This window comes from Carica papaya, chromosome 2 (assembly GCF_054855325.1).
Source record: "Carica papaya isolate Zhongbai chromosome 2, ASM5485532v1, whole genome shotgun sequence".
Classification (NCBI taxonomy): Eukaryota; Viridiplantae; Streptophyta; class Magnoliopsida; order Brassicales; family Caricaceae; genus Carica; species Carica papaya.
This window is the reverse complement of record NC_142310.1, coordinates 5,190,939-5,212,392: the sequence shown is the minus strand read 5'-3', so window position 1 is coordinate 5,212,392 and position 21,454 is coordinate 5,190,939. Positions and strand designations below refer to the sequence as shown.

Genomic DNA, 21,454 nt, shown 5'->3' with positions numbered 1-21,454 from the left:
ATCAATTTCTAAAACAGACCCATTAATGGCAGGACTCAATATCATTTATATATGTCATGTGAGGCCCAAGATGAGTCATTTTGTTCTTCCGTGTAGAGAGCGAAAAGGTTATCGTCATTAATTAGATTCAATGTGAAGTTGCCCAGAATGTCATAACGTAATTAACCAGGAAACTGAAGAAATTAAAGAGAAGCAATACTATTAACGGGGTAAGTGACTATCAAGAACATTTCACAGATTTGCTTCCGTCTTTGCATTCGACGAGTCTAATTTCAGTGATCTTATGATCTCAATAATGTTTACGGCGTAGTTACATTCGTGTGTATATTAAGGATGACGATGTTTGGTTGCCAATTTGATGAATGTCACCTGTTCCTCTGTTTTTTGCCAAAATTTCTCTGCTCGAGTACGTTAAACGCTGTTATCTTGGTCTCTGTCTGTATTTCTCCTGTAGTTTTTAAATAATTTGAGTCGAGATTGAACCAGTTTAGTAATTGATTGATATGTGGGAAACATTTTGTTGGCTTAGTTACAGACTAGGGCTATAAAAGAGCGAAGAAATATCTGCATTAATATATAAGTCAGAATTCTCTCTGTAATCTCCTTTATCTGCTTCTTTTCTCTCTCTTTCTGGAATCTCTCCGTCTGCTATTTCCCTTTTCTCTTCTGTTTTCGAACTTCCTGCATCATTGGTACCATAGCGGGCCTTTTGATAGAATGGTGGTTTCTGAAAACAAGTTAGTAATTCAGCGAAAAAATGGGAGCAAGGAATGAGTTAACTGAAGCAGATGTTTTCAGAACCCCCAGTACGAGCCTGTTACCACAGGAAGGATATTTAGGGAACAACTCAAATGAAAGATATAAATATTTGCAAGAAAATCTGTCAAAATCACATGTACCTTAAGAAAATCCATCAGCGCCTTTGGAGTAAGTGACTGCCACCAGCTTGGGGCCAATGATGATCAAGATCGTTGGGAGTGTGCAAGAAGCTGTTGATATAAAGAGGGTACTCAAATTGGATATTGGACCAAATCTTGACCCCCTTATTAATCTGCAAATAGTCTGATTACAAATACTGGCAGAGGCTCAAGAAATTCAGGGTTGGTGAAGGCTTCAAGCAAGCAATTTCAATCAAGATTTTTCTCACTAGTACAGCTTGATTGGAATCCTTATAAGGATGTCTAGTTATATACAAACTTTATCTAAATAAATCATCTAGCAAGCTATACAGATCCAGGTTTTGATGAGTACAACATAACAGAAAATAAAAAATCAGATGCTAGTTGGGATAGAAACTTATAATTAGACTAATAAGACCATTTTGATTCATTATCTGCCATGAGGACAAGGTTACATTTAAGGAAGAGTATTTATATATGGAAACAGTTAGTTGGATAGTTAATTAGCTTAGTTAAAGACTAGGGCTATCAAAGAGGAACGAACCATCTTGTAATGGCATTAATCAATGGAATCAGAGCTCTTTCTGCTATTTTCTCTGTGTTAAATCTCTCTCTTTCTGAATTCTCTCTGTCGTGTCTCTCTCTGCTATTATCCCTTTCTCTTCTGTCTTCAATCTTTATGATATTACCATTCTATTTTTGTTACCTGACCATCTGTTCAAGGAACTGCCACTAAAGGTGCTAGATTTCCTTTTTTCAGCAACTTGTGTAGATCCATTGAGGCATGCTTGCAGTGCCTTTTACTTGCATCTCTGCTAGTTCCATGTATCCCATCTCTATAGCAGCCGGAGGTAGTGAATGTATTGTGAATTCTGAACATGGTTCTTATAATTTCCTGAGTATGATTTTGTTCACATGAATTGTTTGAGACGTCCTTCTGCAGATAAGGCATGTTCCAGGCCTTGTGGTTTTTAAATGTTTGAGATAGAAGCACTGAAACTTTTGGAAGGATTTTGGTCTGTTTTAGGTATGGTTGAAATGCATCATTGAATCACGTTTGGTTGCGATGCCAAAGTTAAAGATAGTATTGCAATACCGGTTGTATTTGGAAACCGTGCATAATGGACCAGTAACTATTTTAGAATGGGCAAAGTACAGCTTCAAATTCTGTGCTTTCTTTTCTTTTTTTTTTTGACAATTTAATTCTTTTTTTTTTCATTTATTAATAAACCAAACTCTGCAGGCTAAACTAGCATAAGGGGCATACAAATTGGTGAAATGTAGAAGATTGAGGGGAAGATATGATTCTGTTCTAGCTATCTTCTTCTCTTATTCTTGATGCTTAATCTTATTGCAGAAGTTATTGTCATAACTTTCTCAGTTTCATAGGGTTTTGACATTCTTCTCCTTTGGGAACATGGTTTATGTGTTTCCTTTGTAAAGTTGCTTCCAATTTTTGGATTATTTATCAAAGCAAAACAGATTATGGTGCCTGTATCAACTATTTTGATTCGATGTTTGCCTGTTTGAGTAAACAGTTTCTTGGTGTCCGAATGAAATTATGAACCAGCTAAATTGGTCCTTTTAACTTTTAACTTTCTGCTACTTCCAAAAAAACTTCTAGCTTTCTGCTACTATATATTATGTAATGCATTCGTTCATTAAAATATTTCTTTTGTATATTTTCGAAGCTGGATATGTTATTGTCTATCTCAGGCCCCCATCAGTTTGTTGTGCATAAACTTTCTTGTCATATTTCTTTGCTGGTTTTATCATCGAGCATTTGTGACTGAAAAATATGTTATCGATCTCTATCTCAAGCCTAGGAAGTGTTTCTGAATTTCAAGTAGTGTGTCAATGATCGATAGGATGGCTCAAGTAGTTAAGTTAGAAATCTCAATATTGTCAGCAGAAAGCATTTGTCTGAGTCATCAGATTTAGAATGACATAAATGAGTTTGTGACTGTCCCATGTTTTTTGTCTTTAGTTGTGCAGCCTGGTGTTACTGGTATCATTAATATGGTTAAGCTTGGTTATCATAGTTAGTGTGTTCATTCAGCACTCTATTTTTGCAAACATTCTGCACTCCTCTTTGCTCTTTTTGGGTGAAAATTCATTACCCTCGTACTTCCTCCTAAATTTGCATTGTAGATTTCTTTGTTTATTTAGTTTTTCTTTTTTTTTCTTCTTTCTTTTGTTGATGAAAGTCATTTTGCTTTTTTTTAAAAATTCTGTTCATGTTGTTTAAGGCCGTGTTTGGGACAAATTATTTTGTGGAATCCATTTGGAATTGAAACATGTCGACCTGAAACAGGGAATTCTCAATTCAATCAAAATTGATAAAATTCTGGATATATTTTGAAGTTCCACGTGAAATTCATTGAAACACAGATTTATCATCTTCTAATGAAATTTTTACCACTTTCTAATTGAACAAAGTTTAAATTTCCAAATAAATTCTTAAATTTTGTTGATTAGTTCCAAAGAATAAATTTTCGTTTTTTCATTTGCACCCTCTCTTGAAACTTACGTCTTTTTCCTTGACTTCCTGTTGTCTGCACTGCAGTAGGGTGGCTTGTAAAAGAATTTCTTGTGGCCGGCACCTGATCTGCAGAACGCGTATCATTGCTTTGTAACCTTTTGAAAGATGCAATGGGGGCTTCCAATGGCCCAAGGCTTTCAGGGATGCAAAGGCAAGTTCTTAGTCTGTATAGGGAATTTTTGAGAGCTGCACGTTCCAAATCTGCTGAAGATAGGCAACACATTGAATCAATTGTATCAGCTGAGTTCCGCCGCAATTCCAAACAAGTGGATCGAAAAAATTTTCTCTACATTGAGTACTTACTACGCCGAGGTAAGAAACAGCTGGATCAGCTTAAAAGCCCTGATACTATCAGATTGTCATCATTGAATGTCGGTTTGTCTCAACCTAAAGATCCTAACCAAGGAACCTAGTGAACATTTTTTATTAATTTCTAAATTGAATTTTATCTGATCCATTTTCTGAAGAAGTCATTGAAGGATATGGGATCATTCATCTGTTTTTCTGGTACTAGAGTTAAATTGATATTGGAACCTCTAAATCTTGCAATTTGTCAGTTGATTGTCCTCTTCAAAGGATAATGAATGCTAGAATACTGGTTGAGGCAATGACCTCTAGAGTGTATTGATATTGGAAAACACAGAACTGTTCATCTGTATTTCTTGATTAAAATTAAGTCTGATCTTGGAACAGTAAAATTAAGAGTAGAAGAGAACGGATTATAATGCTCCTATCTCAACCTAAGAAGTGGAGCTAGAGTTGAGAGTGGATAAAACTTGATGGAAACCATCGAACCACTGAAACAAACAGACAGTTCTGGGCTGATCCTTTTGTATATGCTGATTATCAGTTATATGATGGAATGAATTAGTTGCATAAATTGATGAAATTCTTGATTATAAAAGATACGGCATTAACTGCATTGATTGTACTAGTTAAGAGGTTACCCTAAAGAGAGGCAGATGCAGATTGAAAGTTGATCTGTGGGTGATGTTTGTAAAAGAATCCTTTCGTTAGTTTTTAACAATAATATTTTCACACAAGGTGTTTGCCACCAAAAACTCGTTTTGGGAAATGAATATCTTAATAGGGTATCTTCATTTACTCTATTGTAAAGAACACATACAGTCTGCACATGAGTCCCTGTCTTGTTATGTTCTCTTTTCATGTTGTGCTTTTGTCTTCCCTTTTGGAGAATGTGCTGATAGTGATCCTCAGCATTGTAGTAGTAATGTTGCAGTAGTAATCATCGTATGACCAGCAGCGAGAGTATTTTTCTAGCGGATGATATGTTAGCTAAAGTTTTGAACCAGGAATTATTTCCTGTTATGCTCTGCTGTATGTGCACAGATAATTATTTGGTTTTTTGAATAAGTATTTATTATTCTGGGACATTTGTTTTCTCCTTAGAGAAAAGAAGATAGAGAAGTAAATTGCATAAGTTGCATACCTAGATTATTATAGGCAGAGACTCTGCAAGCATAATCTTTTATATGTCTTCATATTCTTTTACATAGGAGGTAGAAGAAATTATATGGTGCCTCAGAGGCATCTTTGGAATATTATTTCAAAATAGAAAATTACTGAGAAGCTATCCTAGGAGGTAAGTATTTTATACAATAGGATGCAACTCCTTTTAAATCTTTCCAATACAGGAGTGAGTGATATTCAACCGTATAACATTTTGTTCAAATCATATAATAACTGTTAGGCTAGCTAGCACATACAATCTCTTTTTATATTCTAACCCCGTACTTTATAAATGATTTATCTCCTTACACTTTGGAATACTGATTAAGGGATTTGTTAACTGATTTTTCGGTATGAAAATAAGAGAATATCTTGAGGATTATACATACTACCACAAATTTTCTCCTCCCAGTTATTCCAGAAGAACACAGATGTTACTTTTTTCTCTGACCCGTTCTTGATTTTCAGTGTAGTTTAACTGAAAGGTGCAGATGACGTCGTCTTCATGAGCTAGAACTTGTAAGTTGTCACTATGGGGTTTCAAAGCATCATGCGTTTCAGTAATTGTTATACATTTCATAATAATTTCTCACTTAGAAGAATCATATAGTAGTCAAATAACTATGAAGTCTTAAGTGATTGCTATAAGAAAAAGTTATTGAATTACTATAAGATGTTAAGAAATTACTGCAAAAGCAAAATGTGGTTTTGCCAATGTAGAGTTCTTGATTATATTATTATTTGAAACCAAACAGTCTCACGTGCATAGAGAATAATCTTTTATCATATGCCTGCTTCTAAAACATGAAGATGTAAGCAAAGCTGACATTTTATAAGAAAAAGTGGATAAAGATAAACATGGTTTTGTGGACTTGTTGTATAGAAACAGTGATTTGTAGACAGGAGAAAGTAAGAGGCCCACTTTCCTGTTATTGCTCCCATCCGTTCATTGATTTTGATAGTTGCGCTAACGTTTACCCTCTGGCTCTCTCGGTTAGTTCTCTAACTGGGTTTCTATCTTAAGTTTAGTTGTTGATTAAACAGCGAATACAGGGAGTTTTACTTGAGATTTGCAATAGTTTTATGTCTTTTTTTAAGGGTTTGTTTGGGAGTAGAGAAAAGGAAGGAACGAAAGAGAAAGAAATGATGATCATTTGATTCTCAAAGTAAAAGATTAATGAACATAGAATTTCGGGTACTTCTTTCACTACTACGTAAATTTTAGCTGTTTATTCTTTTCAATCGATCGTGTTTAATTACTCTTGTGGATATCATTTATCATATCTCAATTATCGGTTATTATTATATCAATTGTTACGATGTTAAAGTTGATAATAATAAATAATATCGGAAGATAAATTAAATAATAATGAAATATGATAAAATTTAGTGAAATACTATTCAATTTTTTTTTTATTTTTTTAATTTTCTCGTTCAAATAAATATTAAATATAATAGGTCGGCAGGTTGCTTGAGTATTTGCTGCAGGCACTGGCAAACTTTATCAAAAAATAATTCTTCCATAATATTTAATAGTTATGCATAATAAAAAAAAATAGGGAGATAATTTTTAGTAAATGAAAAATATGAGAGTTCGCACTTACGTTAATATTTTAACGATTTAGATTAATCATATTTTTAGGTAGTATTTTGTCTTTTTAAGTATATCGTACGAATACGAAGTAATCATAAAAAAATTTAATGACTGAATACATGAAAGCTAATATGGAACATTCAATAATATTACTTATGGGTTCTTTGTATAAAGCTAAAAAATCACATTGTATAACTATTCTATATTATGGCTGAGCCAATCCATACAAGCTCACCCTTTAGCATTTTAGTGCATTCTTGTTTTAAGGCTCGAGTTAGTGATTATTCTGACATGTGTAAAATGGTCTCTTTACAAGAATAATTTTGTAGCTAAATAGGTTACCATACGTATGTACGAGGGTATAATCCGTGATGTCCTTTTTGATTTATTAAAAAAAAAATGTCATAAGGTCAGATTTAATAAATAAAAAATTTAAAATACATTTTATAATTTAAATTTACTAGTAATCAAATTATTTTATAATTTTTTCGATATAATATAATATAAATTATTATTATTATTATGTTAAGTGTGTGTTAAAAATAAAATATCTAATTTAAACAAAAACATAGAAAATCAAATTTACATTTTCAACTCAGTGTCACAAGACCATCCTCGTGATCTCTTAAATCAAAACACTAACAATTCTACAAAAAAAGTCAAAATGGGTTGGCATTGGAATCTCTTATCAATGTTCATAGTCATGAGCTTGTCATTGTAAGTCATTGCTTATGCTTGAAATTTTACACCCCAACATGTTGACTTATTGGATTTTTATTTATTATTCAAAAAAAAAATGGAGAAATTTTGTGTATATAGTGTTAAGTGAGCTTAATTTATATTATAACTCTATAAAATATGATTAAAAGTAAAATATAAATTAACTAAAAGCTTAAACAAAAATAATATTATAATTTATAAGTTAATTTCATTTACAATTCAAATTATATATTTGTAATTCCTTAATTGTTTTCTTCCGATACAAAGTAACAGTTATAGAATTTAAAATATAATTTGAGATTATCCGTTTGTACATTAAATGTATAAGTATTATTAACTTTTATATATTCAATCATATAAAATTTATAAATTAAATAAAAATATAGTTTGTGCGAATTTAAATATATCATAATGTCTTCTTAGATGTATTTTTTATATAAAGATTGTTGTGCTAGGAAAAAAAAGAGACTAAAATACATTGTTTTCAGTTCATGTGCTATTTATATTTATTCGATTTAGTATCTGCTTTTAATTTTAAGTTAAATTAATTTTTATAAATTTTTAAAAATATTTGAATTAATTTATTATATTTATTAATTTTAATATTATTATCACGTATAAACAGTCTTGATATGTGACATTTTTTCATTAACCACTAATTCATATAAAATTAAATCAAATAAAAATAAATAATATTATGCTCATGGATTTCGTTATTATTAAATGTATAAAGTTTCAGTTAATATATTTAAATTATTTTGTGGATAAATTATTTAAAGTAGTATCTATATATTAATATAATATTAATCTCATTAGTTTTTCTAACTTTCATCTCTCAGTATCACTGTTGGTGTTTTTTTTTTTTTTTTTTTTTATCTTTACACATTTTAACTCTATAACGTAAATTTTCTATAACCCTACCTTACTCCAGCTTGATAGTTTCCACCGACTCTATAGAGTTGAGCATTGATATTTGACGGCAGACTTAAAAACGCCAACTACTAATGTTTTATCCCCAATCATTATGAATAACGCTTGCATCTTTTGTATTAACGCAGTTATTGTTAGAGTTATACTATTCTTATTTTTTGAATATTTTATTTATAATAATTTATTTTATGTAATAATTTAATTATAGATTTAATTATAATTATATGAAATCGTTGATTTATATAAATTTATAAAATATATTTATATATATATTTAAAATTGTTTTATCCGTACACAAGCCGATGACAATTTTCTTTCGTTATGGACATTTCAAGGATCAGCTTTCTTTAATAAAAATAAAATAAATATCACGCGCCGGGTCAAAAAAGCGTTAAAGCATGGGACCCAATTTCTCAACGCGATCCACGATCGTATCACTGTACACGCGCTGGAGAATGAGGGTGGAAATGATTCTGTTTGAGTGATGACGCCATATAATGTAACAAACATAATAATTGTCTCAATAACCTTATAATATACACATTAACCTTATGGCTCTCTCTCTCTTCCTCTGTATTCATTTAATTTTATTAACATACATATATATTAAGTTATTATTTTTTTATATAATTATTTGAAATATGTATTTACTCCAAATAAATGGAATAAAATTAATTTTTCTCTTAAATAATTTACTTAATATGTTTACTTGAAAGTTTATTTTTGAAATGTTACAAGCAAAAATCAAAATCAAATGATAAAAAAGTATAAAATTTTATCTTACTACTTTTTGAATTGATATATATATATATATTTTTTTTGTATATCTCAATATAATTTAAATTAATTCAATGATGACTTCATAGTTTTTTAAATAAATTACACAATGAGTTAATATATTTGTATTCTATATATGAATTAAACTTTTATTATTCTTTACAATGTATTATATTTTTGTTTTTTTATATGTTTGCATACATATTGAATGTCCATAAAGTATAAATTATCATGATTTAATATTAAATAAACTTAAGGTTAAATATGTAAGACTGAATATATAAAAATTATTATAAACTCGTCTTTAATTAACTTAATATATTTAAGTATAATAAAAAAATAAAATGTATTAATAATTTATTTTTTTGATATTATAAAATATTTAATTTAAAATTAGTTAATTTTCACCGTACTATCAATTAAATTTTTAACGTGAAAGATTTTTAATTATATATACATGCATAAAAGTTTTTGTTAATTTCCTACGTGCATGTAAAATAAGTGGTGTAGAGAAATATGTGAAGTGAATATATACATTGTTATTTGTGCTATAAAAAATTTGTTAGGTGAAATTTGACATTTCTTTTAATTTAAAAGCATAAAAGAATTATATAAAAAAATTGTAAATTAAATTAATTTTTAATAATAATAATAATAAAAAAAGAAATCCTCACACTATTTAAATTAAGTATCGTAGAAAAATCATATAACAAAAATTAGATGATATAATTTGGTATCTCATACTGTAACAGCCCCGGAAAATATTAAAAAAAAGAAATGAGTATTTAAATATATCGAATGCGGAAGCGAGATCAAAATTTCAGTTAACATCCCTTACACGAAAAACCAAAAAAAACGTACTTAAAATATAAAAGGTTAAACTAACTAAGAAAGAAAACTCGAAAATAAACTATGCGTATGACTACAGAGTCTCTAGGCATCCCCTTCGTCGTCCTCCTGCGGAACGGGCTCGGGAACCATGTCTTCCTGATCTGAAATGGTTAATTAAGGAGTGAGCTACACTAGCCCAGTAAGAACATCACGATATCTCACCGTCACGGAGATAAAGGTGGGTAGAAAACCACAAAAAGACCAATGGAGCATAATTTACAACAAACTCGTTTATTAACATGAAAATCTTTACCATCCACTTACCTTGGTGGAATTTATGAAAACAATATGAGAAAAACAGTAACATCATCATAATCATTGAATAATCTAAGCTGTAAAACATAACACTTATCACGCCTCTTGTAATTCAATCATTGTACAACATATCTCTTTTCTCATTTACCAGCCTACTAGTATCCGTGGGGGTCCATAGGGGTTCCGCTACCCGTTAATCTTTAACATTCATAATCAGTTTCCAGGGCCGTCCCCATACCCCGTCCGGTATGGGCGCCAAAACCATAAACCTCAATACCCCGTCCGGTATGAGGGTGAAACGGGCCGTCCCCATACCCCGTCCGGTATGGGCGCCAAAACCATAAGATCTCCATACCCCGTCCGGCATGTGAGACCACAATCCCGGTAGGGTTCCCTACGGACCCGGTCCGTCCACCATCTCTCAGGATATCTAGTCAGGCTGACCCCATCATACAATTATCAGTCTACACAATGTTTCATTTCCCTTTTCCTCAATAAGCATCATCAATTCACATTTAAACAAGCAAGTCGTAATTCATGCCGAACAGACAATATATAGCATCAATATCCCAGTCATTCAACCCATAATTAATAAAACAGTAATATATGCATTCGAAACTATAAAATGAACACATCAAACCCCATAATGCATTTAAAGCTGTAAAACAGTGTAAAACAGGCCAAATAACAGTAAATCATCAATCACACTAGACTCGGGCTCCATTAGCAACCTTAAGCAATTTCACACATGCGTTAATTCAAGAAATGCCGTTTTATCATTTTGAACTTTAATACCGTGATAGGAAATAGGGTGAGGGGTCCTTACTTGTTTTCGGGATCCGAATACGATTCACAGTGCGCCTGCAGGCTGTCCCTAATTTTCCCTGAATTTTTCCCGGGGAACTGAAACACGCTAACAGTACCTGCACGTGTTCCAAAAAAAATCCAAATTAGGCCCAGGGCCTCTTTCGGCCCAAATCGCAACTCCGGCACGGCGACTCCGCCGTGCTCCGGCGACGGCGAGTCGCCTCGGGTTGGCTGTTTTCGGCCGAATTCGGCCACACTCGCATCGGTCCTTGTCAGAAAACAACCATAGGGCCCTCGGGGGGCCAAAAAATCACGGAAAAGCGGAGCTTACCGGCGGCGGCGCTCTCGGGTACGGCGACCCTCCGGCGAGGTTCGTGTTTTGGTGATTTAGCTTCGGTCAACCTGTAGAGAAAAGAATGGTGATCACGGTGATATAAAAATTGCATCGAACGGAGGCCGGGAAGGGCCTCGTCGGAGGCAAAAACCGAGAGGGGGCGCGGCGGCGCCGCTGGGCTTCGGCCGCGTATTCCGGCCGTTTGGCCGGGATTTCGGCTTCGATTTGGCCATAGGAGGAATCAATGGGGAAAAACGAGTCGGGGGTATGAAATTTACCTCGATCGGCGGTCGGAAATTTCCCCGGTGCGGCGGCGAGTGGCGGCGGGTGGCGGCGGTCGGCCTCTGGTTCGTCTTCTCCGGCGAGCGGCTGGCGGCTAGGGTTTGTGGTCTGGTGTGGGGGTTCTATTTATAACCCCTTGCCTTTTGATCACAGCCGTTCATTTCATTTTAATCTGGGCCGTTCGTTTTTGATTGAATCTGGGCCGTCCGTGCGTTTGAATCTGGGCCGTCCGATCGCGCGATTGATCTGGGCCGTCCGATCGCACCCACGCGGATCGCCAACGTGGCTCCTTTTGGAGTGACACGATCTTGCCACGTGGCAGGCCCCGGTTGGCCGGGACTGCTGACCGGGCCTGCTGACGTGGCCCCTCCTTTTTTTTTTTTTTTTTTTTTTCCTCCTCCTTTCCGGGTGCTACACATACCACACACAACTTACTAATCGCAGGTCAAAAAGTAAATAATTTTAACTTTCGGAAAGTAATTAACAAAAATGGAAAATAATAACAGAAAATCCACTATTTAATCACCTAAATAAAACCCTAAACACCCTTCTTGCGACTTGAAAGAAACGTATCTCCTCCCCCAGGGATACGTATCTGCCGTCAATCTTAATAATCTAACGGCTTATATTTTTCCACGCACGGGCTTATCACTCCCAACTCTCTTCTTCACTTTGCAAGTCCCCCCCCCCTCCCCCCTCTAAGAATGGCCAGAGCCTCCATCACTGATCGTCTACTACTCCTTTCACTCTCACTCTGATCTCAAAATTTCTCCATTGTTCCCTGTAAATTCTGCACTTACAAGTACAAAAATCTATACTTTACAACGTTAAAAACTGATATTTTTCTCTACCGGGTCTGTGTCTCAATTTTGAGGGTGTGGGTTCTTATTTTCAATCGAGGAAGTAATAGTTTAGGCGTTTGACTCAATCCCACATCGTTCTGATCCATTTTTAAGCTGATTTTGGCTGAAAGTTTCATCCTTTTTTTTTCCTTCATTTGCATTGCACACGTGTGATGATCGCAGGTTCATGTTCTTCTTCAAAGATGATGTCGATGCTTCAAAACCCAGACTTTAATGAGGATTTAAGCAAGCTTATGAGAGAGCAAAAGCGGCAACAAGAAGCGCAAGCTGCTGCTGATCTAGAGAAGGAGCTTAGTATCTGTAGAAGTGGGTCTGCACCGCCCACCGTGGAGGGTTCGCTAAACTCAATAGGTGGCTTGTTCAATGACTCAGCCTTGCTGGGTACGAAAAACACTGGGAATAACCAAGGTGTTCTTGCCAGTGAAGAGGAGCTCAGGGCTGATCCTGCATACGTGAACTATTACTACTCTAATGGGAACTTGAATCCGAGGTTGCCGCCTCCTTTTTTGTCCAAGGAGGACTGGAGGTCTGCACAGAGGTTGCAGGGAGGGAATCCGGTGGCTGTCGGGGGGATTGGGGATAGGAGGAAGGAGAATGGGAGTGGGAATCGCTCGCTTTTTGCTGTGCAGCCAGGGTTTGGTGGAGGGAAGGATGATGGTGGTGGTGAATGGGGAGGAGAAGGTTTGATTGGGTTACAAGGGTTAGGAGGATTGGGTAACAGGCAGAGGAGCATTGCAGAGATGATTCAGGTGACAATCGGTTGATTTTGATTGCTGTTCTTGATTTTTTTCTCTTTTGTACTTTGGGCGTTTTGTTTCTGGGTTTGTCGCAGTAACTGTTAATGTTGTGGAGGAGCTAAAAATCTGCTTATTTTACGTGGATTAGTTGTTGAGTTTGTATGGTTTTTAACATATATAATAGTGTGGTTCAATACTGTCTGCCTGGTATAATAGGGTTGATGGATTGTGTGTTCGTGATCTGGTGAATTTCTATATGCTTATTGCATCAGGATATAGTGCAATATTTTGTTCTTTCTTTTGTTCTTTTAGGTATTTTCCTATTAGTTCATTCTTTATGTCGGTTAACTTCCATATATTCTGAAGATCTTAATTGTTACTTCTGGTCTGTTAGTGAAGCCTTTTCATCTACTTTAAATATGTTCATAGATTGCTTCCCTTTTGTGAGGTAGGTTACTGTTCTGCTGGCTGCTTCCCCGAGTGTGTTTTGTCGGTTTATGAGTTTCCTTTAAGGTTATGGTTGTTCTTTTCTTAAAAAGGCAGACAGCTTAATGTCATTTATTCATTTGGCTTTTTCCATTTTTTCTTGTGAATGTGAAGTGGTGCTGATTAGATCTTTACTGTGATGTTTTTGGAAATCCTTGTTTGATTGATTAGAGATTATGTGCAATGTGAGTGAGCTTATTTGATACATTTGAGAAATCTCACTACTTGTTTTGCCGTTGCTTATGAGAGTCATGTTCGTATTTGCGCCTCGCTGTAGATATGTCAGTTTACAGTGTACAAGTTGTTAACAGGCGAGTCGATTGATGCAAAACAAAACTTGATTGCAGCAGATAATTTCCACTGTGTTTTCTATTTGCATGTTTTCACATGTTTAGGATATTTATAGTCACTATTTCACCATTCTGTCAAAAGAATGAGCCTTAAAGAATAATATTAAGTTGGTAGTTCTATTTTATGCTTGTCTTTGTGGTCAATTTTCTGGCATATATTCAATTTCTTTTAAGCTTTAATTCATCAAATGATGTAAACTCTCTCTCTCTCTCTCTCTCTCTCTCTATCTCTCTATCTCGTGCTTGATGGACTCATTTACATTGCAGGATGACATGAAACAAACTACTGCTCTCTCAAGGCATCCCTCTCGTCCTGCCAGTCGCAATGCATTTGATGATGATGTTGAAACTTCTGAGTCCCAGTTTGCTCATCTCCACCGTGATTTGGCATCAATTGATGCTCTAAGATCTGTTTCAAATAAACAGGGCATGGCTGCAGTTCAAAATGTTGGGTCCTCTGCTTCTCATACTTATGCATCTGCTTTAGGTGCCTCCTTGTCAAGAAATGCCACACCTGATCCTCAACTTGTAGCAAGGGCTCCTAGTCCCCGCATTCCTTCTGTTGGAGGAGGTAGGGTCAGCTCTGTGGATAAAAGACGTGTAACTGGTTCAAGCTCATTCAATGGTGTCACATCAAGTTTAAGTGAGTCAGAGGAGTTGGCAGCTACGTTTTCTGGCTTGAATCTGACAAAGGATGGTATTGTTGATGAGGACAACCATCCACGGGCACCAACCCAGCACGAAATTGATGATCTCCATAACCTCTTCAATTTGCAAGGTTAAACTTATTCTTAAAGGTCTCTATCTGGGATATTCCTTTTTACTATACTATCCAGTTTTCTGAAAATCTTGTTCAATTACAGGTCAAAACAGTGGACTTGCGGCTGGACAAGTTGAACTTAATAAACCTTCCTTGTCGTCAGCTAACTCATACTTCAAAGGATCCTCGAGATCTGCTTTTAATGATGCTGGAGGTTCACCTTCTCACCTTCAGAATGTGGACAACATGAATTCGGCATTTTCAAATTATGGCCTGGGTGGGTTTGCCATTAATCCTTCGTCCCCTCCCATGATAGGGAGCCAGCTTGGAAACGGTAATTTACCCGCTTTGTTTGAGAGTGTTGCTGCAGTATCTGCAATGGGAGGGACTTCTGTTGAATCGAGAGCCTTAGGGGGGTCATTGGGATTAGGACCAAGTGGCCCTAATCTAATGGCTGCAGCTGCAGAATTACAGAATTTTAGCAGGTTGGGGAATCAGAGTGCAGGAAATGCTCTTCAGGTGCCTCTAGTTGACCCATTGTATCTTCAGTATTTGAGATCGAATGAACTAGCTGCTGCACAGGTTGCACTTCTCAACGAAAATGCAGTGGATAGGGATTATCTTGGTAATCCATACATGGATTTGCTCCAAAAAGCGTATGTAGGGTCGTTGCTATCACCTCAAAAATCACAGTATGGTCTTCCTTACCTTGGTAGATCTGGGAGCATGAATCATAACTACTACGGGAATCCACCATTTGGTCTTGGGATGTCATATCCTGGAAATTCATTGGCAAATCCACTTCTTTCTAACTCTCTTATGGGATCTGGAAGTCCAGTCAGTCATGGCGAGAGGAACATGCGTTTTTCATCTGGGATGAGGAACCTGTCTGGTGGTATAATGGGGCCTTGGCATTCTGAAACTGGTGGTAACTTGGATGAAAGTTTCCCATCCTCGTTACTGGATGAATTTAAAAGTAATAAAACTAGATGCTTTGAACTCTCTGAAATTGCGGGTCATGTTGTTGAGTTTAGGTATAAACAGCTAACTCATTATTATTTTTAAAATTTGATTTTATGTGCTTCTAAATGTTTGATTCCTTCATTTGGTTATTTGTGTTAACAGTGCTGATCAGTATGGGAGTCGTTTCATTCAGCAGAAGCTTGAGACTGCTACTGCAGAAGAGAAAAACATGGTTTTCCGTGAAATTATGCCCGAAGCCCTCTCACTAATGACTGATGTATTTGGTAATTATGTGATTCAAAAGGTATTGCTTTCTTTTAAAAATACCCAAATGACCTATTATCTGCTTTTGTAATTTATGTTTCTCCTTTTCCTATTTGGTAATGTAGCAAGTGTTATTGTACCGGAAATGTTAAGGAAAGTAGTTCTTCATGATAACATTTTCCATATTTTCTCAGTTTTTTGAGCATGGAACTGCATCACAGATCAGAGAATTGGCCGACCAGCTAACAGGGCATGTGTTGACCCTTAGCCTTCAAATGTATGGCTGTCGGGTGATCCAGAAGGTGTGTTTATTTAGTTTGTCCAACTTCTTTGGCATTCAAGTTCTGTCCAAATAGGTGCATGTTTTGCTTGAATTGATGTCCTTCAAAGATCTGTAGTCTATGATTTTATTTTTTGAGAAATGGCTCAATGACCTTGTGGAAGCATTAGCAACTATGGTATTTTTAAGACATATTAAAAGGTTTTCTAACATCTTAATCAGCAAACTTGGCCTGTCAGGTTATCTAATATTCCTGTATAAGTTTTTGGAAAACCACCTAAAAGCTGGTGTTCACGAATGTCTTTTATTTGGAATCATATGTGTGGGATTCAATGCTGCCTAGTCACTTTTCTCGTAAAGATTCTGTTCTAGATTTTCCACCTTATGAAGTCTTCAATGTTAACATATTTTATACTTGAAATTTGCTTTTTTTCTCGAAGAAAAGGAAAAGGACGGAGAGAAGGGGTTGGGTGGGTTGGGGAATGAAGTCAGGTCATTCATTATATACATGTCTGATACACTTTGCCCAAATGTTTAGGCTATAGAAGTTGTTGAACTGGACCAGCAGACTAAAATGGTTAAAGAGCTTGATGGTCATGTCATGCGCTGTGTACGCGATCAGAATGGCAATCATGTAGTCCAAAAGTGTATTGAATGCATACCTGAAGAGGCCATCCAGTTTGTTGTTTCGACTTTCTATGATCAAGTTGTGACACTCTCCACTCATCCATACGGCTGTCGTGTCATACAGGTTCGCCTCCTCATTATTGCATGTTTTCTGTAACCATGAGTCAATGACCAGTCAAATCTATAAAATAATTACTAAATTATTCCACTTTGACAGCGTGTCCTGGAGCACTGCCATGATGCAAAAACCCAGACTATAATGATGGATGAGATTCTGCATTCTGTTTGTATGTTGGCCCAAGACCAGTATGGAAATTATGTTGTACAGGTTTGTCATAGCGTCTTGAGATCCATCTTTCAATCATTTAGCCTTTTGGACTGACATTAAATTAGGTGCTTTTGAAATAATATTTAATTGGAAAGATTTGTTGGAAAAAGCCTTTCGACTATTAAGATTAGCAGTATCCCCGAACATAGTTAAGAAAGAACGGGCAATTTTTCTGCCTTTTCCTCTGAACCAAAATCTTTTAGACAAGTGAACAGATTTATTCTGCTTTTGGTGAAGCATGTGAAGGAGTTCTCTTCCATGAGCTGGCCAATTACAGAAATTGGACACTTCTCTGTTCTCAAACGAAGCACACCGTCTTTACTTTGATATCTCTTTGAGTTTGAGTTCAAGTGAACTCAAATATTTTCGACAAGTGAATGAATCTATTCTGCTTTTGGGTGAAGTATGTGACACATGCTCTCTTCCATAAGCTGGCCAGTTACAGAAATTGGAGACTTTGCTTCTCCAAATGAAGCACACTGTCTTTAATTTGATACCTTCAAGTTTTTGTTCAAGCACTGGCATTTGCATCTATATCCTGTCATCCAACCCTTCAAGAGTATCTAGTTGTTCTGATGATAGATTGTAAATGTCATTTGAGATCTATTACTAGTGCATTCCTTTGCCTGAAACCTTTTAGTGTGACTCATGCCATTGAGAGTCTAGCATATCTCCAATCCTCTTTCCTGCTTTGTACTGCTTGCACCTCCAGATATTATCAATTTCAGTTTTTTTTCCCTGTTCATATTATTGTTATTCTTCTAACCTAATTTGCAGCCTAATTACTACTTATCATGCAGCATGTGCTGGAGCATGGAAAACCACTAGAACGTTCAGCTATCATTAAGAAATTGACTGGGCAGATAGTTCAAATGAGCCAGCAAAAATTTGCCTCCAATGTCGTTGAAAAGTGTTTGACTTTTGGAACTCCTCTGGAACGCCAGACCCTGGTGAATGAAATGCTTGGTTCTACTGATGAAAATGAGCCTCTTCAGGTTTGCAAGTCATCCATGTGTTCCCTACTTCTGAATAAACTGTTTTGTGATATTCATGTTTGTTTCCATGTGATCCTCATTTTGATTTTATTCACTGCATGGTAATGTTTACGTCTTACTACTTGAACTCCTTATTTGAAGTAACCGTTTGTAACATATCTTTTTTGAGTTAGTTAGCTGAAGGTACTATAATTGGCCTTAAAAATGTTGGATGGAGTAGGTTCTGGTGACAGTCCTTGGTCCTCAAATGGAGTCATGAATCATGAAGTTAAATTGGCATTGTGCACAGTTTAGTAGTAGGATGCAGGACCTAAGTTCTTTACATGTCTTAGCTTATCTCAGAAAGGAAAATTGCAAGAATGGTCCCAACTGTAGTTGCTGGCAGCTCAGTATCTCTCAGTGACAGATTCATCATGTTACAGCAGCGCAAAATATGACTAGAATAAGTATATTAGAAACACTTTCCATTATGTCTCAGGCTTTGTTCTTCTTTCATTAACCTGTCATATAGGCTTCTCTGTCTTAAAAAATCATATAGGTTCTTTTGTATGATGAAAATGGATCAAAGTAAAATTACTAATGGCTTCTGGTATTGGAAACCGATGAAAATGCCCTGCTACCTCCTAGCAAATGTTGCTCAAGGTTAGAAGCTGAGATTCAAATGGTCATTGATCTAAGTATTTGAAACCAAGTTATACAGTGAATTGGTTTCTGTAATCCAACACAATTTTTGTGTTTGATTTGAACTGTTGATTTTATTTAACCTCTTGGTTTCAAGGAATCATTTGCCTGCTCTTTATCTGTGCTCTTGCCTTTTACCTTCAGGTAATGATGAAAGATCAGTTTGCAAACTACGTTGTTCAGAAAGTGCTGGAGACTTGTGATGACCAGCAACTTGAACTAATTCTTAACAGAATAAAGGTTCACTTGAATGCTCTAAAGAAGTATACTTATGGGAAGCACATAGTTGCACGTGTAGAGAAACTTGTTGCAGCTGGGGGTATGTTCATTCTCTTTCGGCAGTCTTATAATCATTGTTTCCTAAAAATCCTGCATAAATTTGATGCATAATTTAGGGTTAAAAGTTCAGTCACTAAACGATCTGGTGTAATTATAGTGTTTGGCTGGTCTTTCATAAGATGTTTGTCAAAAATGTGGTTATATACTTGTATTTGGTAAAAATATTGCTTTCAACAACGTTGAGGGAACATAATATGATTGAATTGCATATAAGGAAAGAATTTTGTTATTTTTAAGATATCAAATTGATTTACATGTAATTCATGTGATCTTTCCAAAAGATAATTATGTTTGAAAGTTGATCAAAATTTATTAACTATCTTTCTTGCTTTCTGTGAAGGATAAATTTGATATTTGGAAAGATAATACATGGTATTTCAAACAACCAGTACTTTTTCCTTTAATATTGAAAAATTTTGAAAATGGAATTTATTTAGAAAAAAGAAACGATATTGGTATATGTATACTGAATGTTTACATTCTAAAAGCAAGATTAGACTTTTTGAAAAACACTCTAAAACCACAATCAAAGAAAGCTGAGGACTTTCAACTGTTGAATTTTTCTCCTCATAGGCCAAAAAAAAAAGAACCTTTTAATGAATCAGAGAAGTTAACCAATTTTTGCGATATTGTGCATCCAAATATCTGTCTAGGATTTTCTTCTCTTGAAACTAAAAGTATCTGGACAGAAAGTATGTAATTGGTCATAGCATTCACGAATTAAACATAGGGCATCTGTTGATTCTAAAAGGTCCTTGGACCCTTTAACTATTCTATATGGCTCGAGGGCTTCCACTCCTTAAATTCAATGTCTCCCTGATACTGTTATAATGTCTTTGTTTCACATCAGAAATAACTTCGTAACCATGTGCTTTATCTTTTACAGAAAGGAGGATTAGCATTCTGACTCCACATCCTGCAGCTTAGACATCATGGAAAAGGAGGGTGTTGTACAGCTAACTGAGGATAGTATGAGTACCTCTTTCTTTCTTCTTTCTTTTCATGTCTACTAATAGCTCTGTCTATTTATTTGGATAGATAAGAGCTGACTGCAAATAAATATTGAGGTTGTACTTAAAAAACTGTACATTGTTAGTTGTCGAGGATACACTTAGAATCAGGACAAGCTGAGGCCCAGCTGCTGAATGTGCTGATGCCCACGCGGAGGAGATAAAATTACTGTATAAGTTTAAGGATGTAAAGAGGGAGGAGGTAGTGAATCCGTAATCGTGACTGTACAAATGTTACCAGGCAGAGAGAGCCTTAGTATTTTAGGAACCTGGAATTTTCCTAATGTATGGATTTATTAAGTTTATTTGCTTTAAGAATCTTTTTTCCTTATCTCGTTCCAAATTTTCTCATGTTCGAAATTATTTCTTTTCAGTTATACTTTGCGCAAATTATTGCAGCTTTATTTGCATGATGTGTGATTGAGCTGATCAGCTCTCAGGTGTACCTGATGTCACCGTAGGTTCTGCTTTGATTATTATTCTTTTTCTTGGGGTAGATAAAAGATGACACTAAAGGCACCAGGGGAATGTAAACCTACGTACGAGCAAGAAACTATAATATACAAAATTATAAACTTCTTAAAGGAAAGAATAAAAAGAATAACAAATCCACCTCATTAGAGATGGGTTGACCTTTAAGCATAATACAGAGTATTCTAAACTCTAAATCAATGATCTCTGGTCTCTTGAAAAGTGAACTAGGAGTCCTCAAAATTTCTGTTTTGCTCTTAGTAAACTGAAAAATCGAAAGAGAAATATCTGAAATTCTCTAGGACTTATGAATGGCAATGTCATCCTATGCCCACAAGTCATTTTTGAGAGAATCACTGGCCACTCATTTCAGGTTGAGAATTGCTAGTCCCGAACTTCATAATCTTTTAGTTCTAAGCACCAAAGAAGAATACCTTCAAATAAAGAAAACTCTATTTGCTGAAGTCCTGTCTCTTTTTCATAAGATTGTCCAAAGTTTAGATTTTGCTCCAAGTTATCCCTCAAGCAAAGGAAGCTATGCATGGCGCCTTGGTTTTTCACACTTGTTTTCAGGGGAATCTATCCATTATTTTATTCTCTAACCTATGATTATAGAAGGACTTAAGATAACTTTCCATTTTTGAAGACCTTCTAGAGTGGGAAATCAGCTTTGAAAAGGGCAGCTTTCATCAAGCTGTGCAAGAAAACAGCTCCATCCATCAATTCTCCAATCTTTCAGTTAACGGACGAGAGGGATATTCTACCAGATTCTGCTACAGTATACCTCTAGAAATGATTT

The 21,454-nt window shown here is 35.5% G+C and overlaps 2 protein-coding genes across 5 annotated transcripts; both read left to right on the top strand.

Moving 5' to 3' along the window:
• Nucleotides 1-55: 55 nt before the first annotated feature.
• Nucleotides 56-4,139, top strand: LOC110819123 (LYR family of Fe/S cluster biogenesis protein). 4 transcript variants are annotated; one of them, XM_088212911.1, is made up of 4 exons: nt 78-209; nt 1,660-1,750; nt 1,843-1,926; nt 3,466-4,139. In XM_088212911.1, exon 4 carries the CDS (start codon nt 3,552-3,554, stop codon nt 3,852-3,854), a length of 303 nt encoding a protein of 100 aa, XP_088069037.1. In that variant the 5' UTR covers nt 78-209; nt 1,660-1,750; nt 1,843-1,926; nt 3,466-3,551; the 3' UTR covers nt 3,855-4,139. The 4 variants fall into 4 exon arrangements, with proteins under 4 accessions (XP_021903887.1, XP_088069037.1, XP_021903888.1 ...); XM_022048196.2 differs by lacking the exon at nt 1,843-1,926; XM_022048195.2 differs by lacking the exons at nt 1,660-1,750; nt 1,843-1,926 and having other exon boundaries at nt 56-209.
• Nucleotides 4,140-12,172: 8,033 nt separating this feature from the next.
• Nucleotides 12,173-20,515, top strand: LOC110823923 (pumilio homolog 1-like). Its single transcript, XM_088212910.1, has 10 exons — nt 12,173-13,113; nt 14,205-14,715; nt 14,801-15,731; nt 15,823-15,964; nt 16,119-16,226; nt 16,743-16,955; nt 17,049-17,159; nt 17,960-18,154; nt 18,980-19,154; nt 20,061-20,515. The coding sequence occupies exons 1-10, from the start codon at nt 12,517-12,519 to the stop codon at nt 20,099-20,101; spliced, it is 3,024 nt and encodes a 1,007-aa protein (XP_088069036.1). The 5' UTR covers nt 12,173-12,516; the 3' UTR covers nt 20,102-20,515.
• Nucleotides 20,516-21,454: the final 939 nt, after the last annotated feature.